Below are 8,252 nucleotides of genomic sequence, written 5' to 3'. Positions count from 1 at the left end.
ATTGGGGCTCTACACGATCTTTAATTTCAATATGAAATATTTCTTGCTTAAAAAATATCGAAATTCATTCCAAATGTTAAACTTAATTGATGACCCATTAGTAGTCAATCAAATTTCATACTAGACTAACTTAACATAGATTTAGAAAAATTAAGTCATCTTTTTATCCATAATTTTCACAAATTTTTATTTTTTTATTTAAACCATATAATATGTCATTTCATGTAAAATAGAAAATAAGTAAATCACCATAATTTTGTTAAAATATTATTTAAAATTGTTAATTTTTAATTATTCCAATTGAAATTAAAAACAAGTTGAATACAGAACATGAACTTATTTGTAAGGGGAGAGCATTCAATTAGTTTGGATGATTGACCTTCAAATTAGTCAAATCGATTGCAATCTAATTCCCCAATTAAAAAAAAAATTGCGCTAATTAACTTTTTTTATAAAATTAATTTGACCAAATCATAAATAAACTGAAATTTAGTTATTAGTTAAAATTTATTTAGGAACAAATATCAATAATTATATATTTTATATGTTTAATATTGATTTAATTTTGTGAATCTTCCATTTAATTTGATTTTTCTTATATTTTCCAATTCATTCAATTAAATAAAAAATTAAAATAAAACTGAAAATTATGTTTTTAAAAATAAAAAAATCGAACTAATTTTTTTTTATTTGATTTGATTTTTCAATTTTAAACCAACAATGCACAGCAAATTGCCAATCTTCCGGTGGCGGGTTCTTACGGATCGAAATTCGCACCAAATCTCGGCGCCATGATGCCGAACCCTGCTTCCTCCGCTCCCCCATCCGCCGCAGATATCGTGGCCTCTCCGCAACCCTCCTCTTCCTCAAAGCCCGTCCTCACTTCCCCCACCCCATCCTCTCCCGCCATCCGCTCTCCCATTTTCTCCGCTCAGCCCCTTACGGGGAAGCCCATCAACCCTCCCGCTCCGCCTCCTCCCCCCCACGGCATTCTTTATCCCATCGGAGCCGCTGTTCATCGGGGATTCCCGGTGCGAGCCGCCGCAGGCGTCCGGGCGGTCGATCAGTTGGTAACTGTGGCGAATCCTGCGGGGTACCTAAGAAACAGCAGCCCCATGGCGGTTATGAACTTTGCCGCGGCGATGGCCGCCGCGTCGCAAGCTAGGCCCTATGTGTACGGTGGCGTCGAGCACACCGCGGCAGCTACGGCTGCTGCTTCGCATGGGATGAGGCCGCCTCCGCCTCAGGGGCAGCAGCAAGCTCATCATTTTGTGGCACCACGTCCTGGAGCATCCCGAGGGGCTTCCGTGCCCGCTCATCCCAAGGTTTGCTTTTTTCTATTTGTTTTAATGCTTTATTGTGTCAATTATAGATGTTTGATTCCACATCTACTATCTAATGTCAATTATAGATGGTAGAGGTAAGATTTTTAATTCATTGACATTTTAAACAACATTTTCATAAATGAATTGATGGTTCTCTTTTGATGTCAATATTTGGATGTCAAATTATGTGACAACATATAGAAAATAAATTAGCACAAATATGATGACGCCATTGATGTTTCTTGATAACTCAACACATTATTACATTATTTAATTAAGAATTCAATGTTTAAAATTGCACAGTTGGGTATTGAGGCGTTTTTCGTTCATGAAAGGAGGCATAAGCCTCACGGAGTTTTGAGGTGTAAGCCTCAAATTTAAAAACAATTACGTAAATGAATAAATATTGTATAAACTATAAAATGTGAACTAAGAAATAATATATTAATATTTTAATTTTCTAACAAGTTTAAAAGTAATATAACAACATTCTAACAATGTTAAAAAATAATTAATTGCGTAAAACTAAAAGTAACACATAATATCTTCTTATCAAATTATAAAAGAAAAGGAGTTATACAAACATTAAAATATTAAAATAAGTCAAGTTATTAAAATAAAATACTAAAACATCAAAACATAACGATCAAAATAAGTTCAACATTAAACTTTTCCTCTCACTTATACTATACCTCACTTAAAAGATAATATAACAAGTCGTCAACATGTGAATTTTAATTTTAAAGTTCCTATTACCCTCATCATCCAATTGATTTTCATTAGAAAAATCGAGCTAATAAATTATTTATTCTGTGTCTTATACTTCATCGAATCTGTATTCTCTCATTCCTTTTTATCTTTAATCCCAATTATTTTCTATTTTTTTAATGAATAATCATCAACCAAAATATTAATTAAGTAACAACTTTGTTGATAATTAAAATTTAAACTACATAAATTTTGATAGATACACTTTCTTTTTATTTCTTGTTATTTAGAGCATCAAGTGTGATTATTAATAGTTTAAATGTATTAATGTTACTTTTAATTTTGCTTAAAAAACTTTTGGATAGCCTCAAAATTTGGAGACGTTTTTGGAGGCAAGGTGTGCCTTGGGAAGCATCTTAGCGTAGATGAGGCGTAAGCTTCATTGTGTTTTCTTTGAAAAAAGCATTGAGGCGAGCTTCAAAGAGGGCCTTATATTGCACAATTTTAAACAAGGATTAAGATAACACATTGTTTGATTAAATAAACATTAAACCAAGCATACTGGTACACTAAATTGATACCAACATCATGATCTGGATAATGTTGCTATACACAACATTTAATGAAACAACCCCCTTTAGAAAAACTGGATTTTATGTCCAAGAAATCATAAGGCTTGTGATAGATCGAATTTTGCTTGAAAATCTCGGCATCTTGACTTTGGCATTTCTTGATTTTTTACTTTTTATTTGAAAGTATGAAATATTGTGATATTGATTGGCGAGAGGGTTGAGATTCCAACCTTTATCAAAAGCCTATGATATTGAGCGATACAGTGAGGTCATGTTATAGACTATTGGAATATATATTTAGAAAACTCATGCGAGTTTTAGAGAATCAATTTGATTTTATGTCAAAAAAATTTATATGAATGTAATTTTTGTGTTAAGACTTTTGATAAGAGGTATATAGAGTAAGGAAGTAATTTTCTTGTGGTTATTGATTATGAAAAGGCATAAGGTCATGTACCGCTGGAATTGTGCTGGCGCATACCAAAGAATGAAAGTATGTGCCAAAGATACATTTATATTATTATTGATTAAAATTGAAAGCTTGTGGTATGACCAAATAAATTTCAATTGTAGTCAAATTTTATCAAAGATCGGTGTTGGGGTCTTTTCATTTTGATTTGTTTATGGATATATTTATGAAGAATATTCAAAATGAGCTATTTTATTTTATGTTATTCACAAACGATATAGTTCTAATCAGTAAGACATATATTGAAATCAATGAAAAGTTAGAATAGTTTGAGAAAATAATTAAAACATAGGACACCATGATTTAGTAGAGTAAAGTTTTGAGTATAGAAATACTTGTGGATGTGATATTAACATCTATTATTCAATAATCTCAGAAGATATACAGATACTTAAATGTGACAGGTTTAAATATTTTTGATCTATTATACAAAAGAATGAATGCATAGATGAGAATATAATTTGTAGAGTTAAGGTTTGATGGTTAAATGAAATAGGATCTTAAGAGTATTATGTGATAAGAGAACTACATAAAAAATTTAAAAATTAAATTGTCTAACAATGAAATCGGGAAATCTATGTTTTATAGATCTTAGTATCTTCAAAACAAAAAATTAAATCAGTAAATAAAAAGGTTGAGTATGTTTTAAATGATAATGTTAAGATGAATATGTGCAAAAAATGGGAATGATAATATAAGGAATGGTTTTATTTGAGGTCTATTTAAGGTAAAATAATTTAAAATAAATTTAAGTGGATTGAACATTCACAAAGAAGGGTAGAAAATATAGTTATTTGACTGGTAAATAAAGCTAATGTCACTTGATTGGGAAGGAAAATGGGAAGCTAATATGGATTAGTGTTGCTAAAAAATGATTTTACTTATTAAGAATGAATGGAAAATGAGGATTCATAAATGCTAGCCCAAATAGTTTAGATAATACCAATGATGATAGTGATAAGAAAAGCCTACAAAATGAAAAAGTAATATTGTTTATAGGAGTAAAGTAAAAGTGCAAGGAACTGATTAAAGAATTATTTTTTAAAACCCATGGTCACTAGTTTTTGTGAACCACTTAAAAGCACTGAAGGACATGTCCATTAATATTTATTTAATTTAATAAATCAATTAATATGAGAAGAGTCTTGCGAAGTTCTAGAGTTAACCATCAAATATCTGCAATGAAATTTGTTTTTGCTTTGGGCATGCTATTGTTAAACCTTTCATTAATTTTTTAAAATATCCGCTCAAATGAGGGGAAGAACTAAGAAATATTATGAGAGGTCTATTTTTCAGAGAAGAATTCCAAATTGCCTTAAATTATAGAGGATCAAAACCATGAATCATGTAGCTAACATTTTTCATATATTCTTTTGTTGAAAGATATTTAGTCCACGGATATGACATTTCATGCACTTAGAACAATATAGGAATATATTGGAAGGATTGTGTAATTTTTGGGTGCAATTTTGCTACCAAAATAATTGATTTTCTTTTTGGGCCCTTTGCTTTTAAATTAAATTTGACAGGAGTTGATATGTTCAAAGTTTTATTAGTATTAGAAGAAGATCAAGTATAAAAAGTCAAATGAAAAAAAATAGGTTTATGCTGTGATTACCCTTATCATAACATTGAGTAATTTTCGCTATCTGTTTTGTAAAAAGTCATAAACTTATGCTCATCAATCTACAAATTTGTGTTGTGTTCCCCTGCTTGTTTGATTGAGCAGCCGAGCTTGCAAGTGTTATGATTCTCTATCCTCATAGTAATAATTTTTGTGTTTATTGCTCATTCCTTTTCCTTGTCTTGTGCTCCTTAAACAACCTGTGATGATATATTTGATTTGTGAACATTATCGTTGGCATGATAAAATTAGTTGCCATTCTTTGAAGAATATAAGATATATATAATTGCTATGGCATTTTTTTCCGCTTTGTTGATTTATATGATTGCTAATGTTGCCTCATCAATCTATGTGTTGTTTATTATAATTTAATTTAGTAGCTTAATTTTAATCCCTTAATTTTTTACATTTCCTACTAGAGATTCTCCTGGACTTTTATAAATTCAGTACAAATGATGGAATGAAACATTCAACCAAATTTCTGTTATTCTTATCATGGTTATCAAAGCCAAGTTTTTCATTGAGTTATGCAAAAACCCAAAATGTTGTTCTTTTCATTTATAGTGACATATATAGATCATTCTTTACACCTAACTTCTCCCGGGCTCGGTGGTTTCTCTTTTTTCGATAAAAACTCTCGTGATATGAATCTTCTTTACCAAAAGACAATAATGATTTAAATACAATCATTCTGACCATTTTCAGTATGAGGAAAAAGTTAATTTGATGTTGAATTTAAAATTCAAGTCCAATGATGCTAAAGACTTTTTTAACCAGCATCTCTTTTTATACTTTCAAGAAAAATAAGTAGTACATGAGTCATTTTGTCCAAAGTTAAAAAAACTTTGAAAATAAGGTCTGTAGTCTTTGTCCCCCCTCTTAAGCTCAAACTCCATTTGTGCATTCCTTTCATGTAGTCCTTGGGGACTTTGTTGTTTTTGAATTGATTTCTTATACATAAATGTAAGGAGCTTTGAGTTCCAGGTCGAGGCGTTCTTATTCCACTTAATCTGGATTATTTCTTTTGTTCGTGTCTTCTTTGTGTGCATCCTCGACTTACATATTACAAATTATATAATTATCAATTTGAGTTCCAAGTCGAGGCATTCTTATTCCACATAGTTTGTGTTATTTATTTTGTTTGCTTCTTCTTTTTGTGCATCCTCCGACTTTCATATTACAAACTATATTATGTATTAATTCAGCCAAGTTCTGCTATACCATTTAAGTCAATGAAAAATTAAAAATTGACTGTGAATGGAGGTCCTTATTTGTGTTTTTTTTGTGCCCTTTCCTTAATCAAATGAGCTCAGATAGAGAAATAATACCTTGTTTCAAAAAGAAAAATGCAAATGACTACAAGCAAACAAAATCGGTTAAATTTATTATGATAGTGCCAAATCATCTGAATCCCTGTTGTCTTGGAGCTAGGGCTATCAAAAAAGCTTGTAGTTTGTGAATAGCTTGTGTTCAACTCGCTAAGTAGCTTGTGTTCGATTCGTTCATTAAGCAAACAAACAAACATAATAAGTTTTCTTAGCTCGATTTATAAATGAGTCTAACACGAACAAATATGTTTTCATTCATGTTCGACTTGATTTGGTTTGAATTAATTAAAAATTAATTAAATAATATTAGTATAATATTTATATATTAAGTTTTTATATTGTATTTATACAAAAATATTAAATTTTATTAATTTTTAAATAATTTTATCTAGGATTGCAAATGAAAAGTAAAATTTTTTGTTATGTTGGATATGATTGCATTAGAATTTGTTGAATTTTTCTGGGAAAGAAACTTGTTTTTTCCATTACTCACAAATAGGGTACATATACCAAACACATCTCACCTAATTTAGGAAAGGAGATAATTCTAAATAAAAAATAAGAATGACATAAAGTAGGAGGGAATAAGCCATTCAAATGTTTCCTAAGATATTCAAATCAAATCCTGCAAGATTTGGAGGTGGTGGTCAGTCTGCATGAGTGGTAAATATGTAAAGGACCAAATATTTTCAGATTTTCACACTCCTCTCAAGCTAGGTCGAAGATGTTGTAGAGACCGAGCTTGTATTGAATTCTGAGAAGGTGCTAAAAGGAAGAGCTTTGGTAAAGAAATCAATAACTTGTTGGTGTGTCAGCATGTAGCTTAATTGTATAAGTCCCCCCATTGACTTTTTAAGAGATGAAGTATTTATCAACTTCAATATGCTTACTTCTGTCATGATGCATATGATTCTTGACAATAATGATAGCTGCTTGACTGTCACAAAATATCTGTATGAGCTTATTTGAAGAACATCCTAGTTCCCTTAATAATTTTTGAACCCAAATCCTTTCATAGATTTCCAAGGTAAGTGCCCTATACTCTTATTCTCCACCGCTTGTTGAAACATCTTATTTCTTACTCCTTTATGTAAATAGGTTTTCCCATACATATGAGCAATAACTTGTGGTGGGCCTTCTATTAGTGAGTTCTCTTGCGCCCAAATAGTGTCGGTGTAGACTTCCACTTTGCTATATTTGGTTTTCTAAAAAAATAATCAATAATTAGGAGTCTTTTTGAGAAATCTCAGAATCTTATAGATTATCTTCAAATGTCTTCATTTGGGCAATTCATTTGTTGGCTAACAAAACTGAAAGTGTGCAATATTTGGCCTAATCTATTACTGATAGATGAGTTTTCCTACCATCATTGGTATCTTACCTTATCCATAGACATATTTTCTTCTTTCGTATTAGACTTCTTGTTCAGGTCCATTGGAGTATCAGCGTGTTTGCATCCAATCATCCTAGTTTTATGTAGCAAATCTAGGATATATTTCCTATGTGATATAGAAATCTCTTTCTTGGACCTTGCTATCTCCATACCTAGAAAATATCTCATATTTTTTAGGTCTTTGATTTTAAACTCAACAACCAAAAATTGATTTTAAGAATTTCTCTTTCATCATCACCAGTAAGAATCATATAATTTACTTATATGATTAGTGCAACAATCTTACCTCCCTGAGTGTGTTTTATGAAGAATGTGTGATCAACTTCATTTTAAGAATACTTATTGGATTTCATAGTTTTAACAAATCTTTCAAAGCACGCCCTTGATGATTGTGTAAGCGCATAGAGAGACTTTTTGAGTTTGCATGGTTGGTGTTTGTTAGAATCATTCTCAAATCCTGCTAGGATCTCCTAATGCACTTCTTGCAGATCTCCATTAAAGAAAACATTTTTTATTTCAAGTTAATGTGGTTCCCCATTCTTGTTAACTGCTACTAAAAGAACTCTGATAGTATTCGATTTTGCAATTGGTGCTATTGTCTCATGATTGTCAATCTCATAGGCTTGGGTGAAAGGAAAATTATTACATCAGGACTCCACATATAGAGTTGCTTGCGGAGTTCAGTCTCGAGCTGACACTTAGAAAGCTAGGGCCTGTCGGCAGCAAAAGAGAAGAACTTTGTGGGTGGTCGCCCGTAAGAAGCTATCGGTCGCTGGAAGTGAAGTTCCATCGCCCGCTTCGAAAGGACGTTTTAATTTACATATATATATATA

General features: G+C 31.2%; 1 protein-coding gene across 1 annotated transcript in view; it reads left to right on the top strand.

Moving 5' to 3' along the window:
* LOC110028496 overlaps positions 1-8,252 on the top strand; it is a 67,974-nt gene that overhangs the window by 7,230 nt on the left and 52,492 nt on the right. The window contains exon 3 of the mRNA XM_020730363.1: positions 729-1,325. Coding sequence (XP_020586022.1) covers positions 729-1,325 — 597 coding nt within the window. The remainder of the gene's footprint in view (positions 1-728; positions 1,326-8,252) is intronic.

This window comes from Phalaenopsis equestris, unplaced genomic scaffold (assembly GCF_001263595.1).
Source record: "Phalaenopsis equestris unplaced genomic scaffold, ASM126359v1 Scaffold000513, whole genome shotgun sequence".
Lineage (NCBI taxonomy): Eukaryota > Viridiplantae > Streptophyta > Magnoliopsida > Asparagales > Orchidaceae > Phalaenopsis > Phalaenopsis equestris.
Note: the sequence above shows the minus strand (reverse complement) of the source record. Positions and strands in the feature narration are given on the sequence as shown.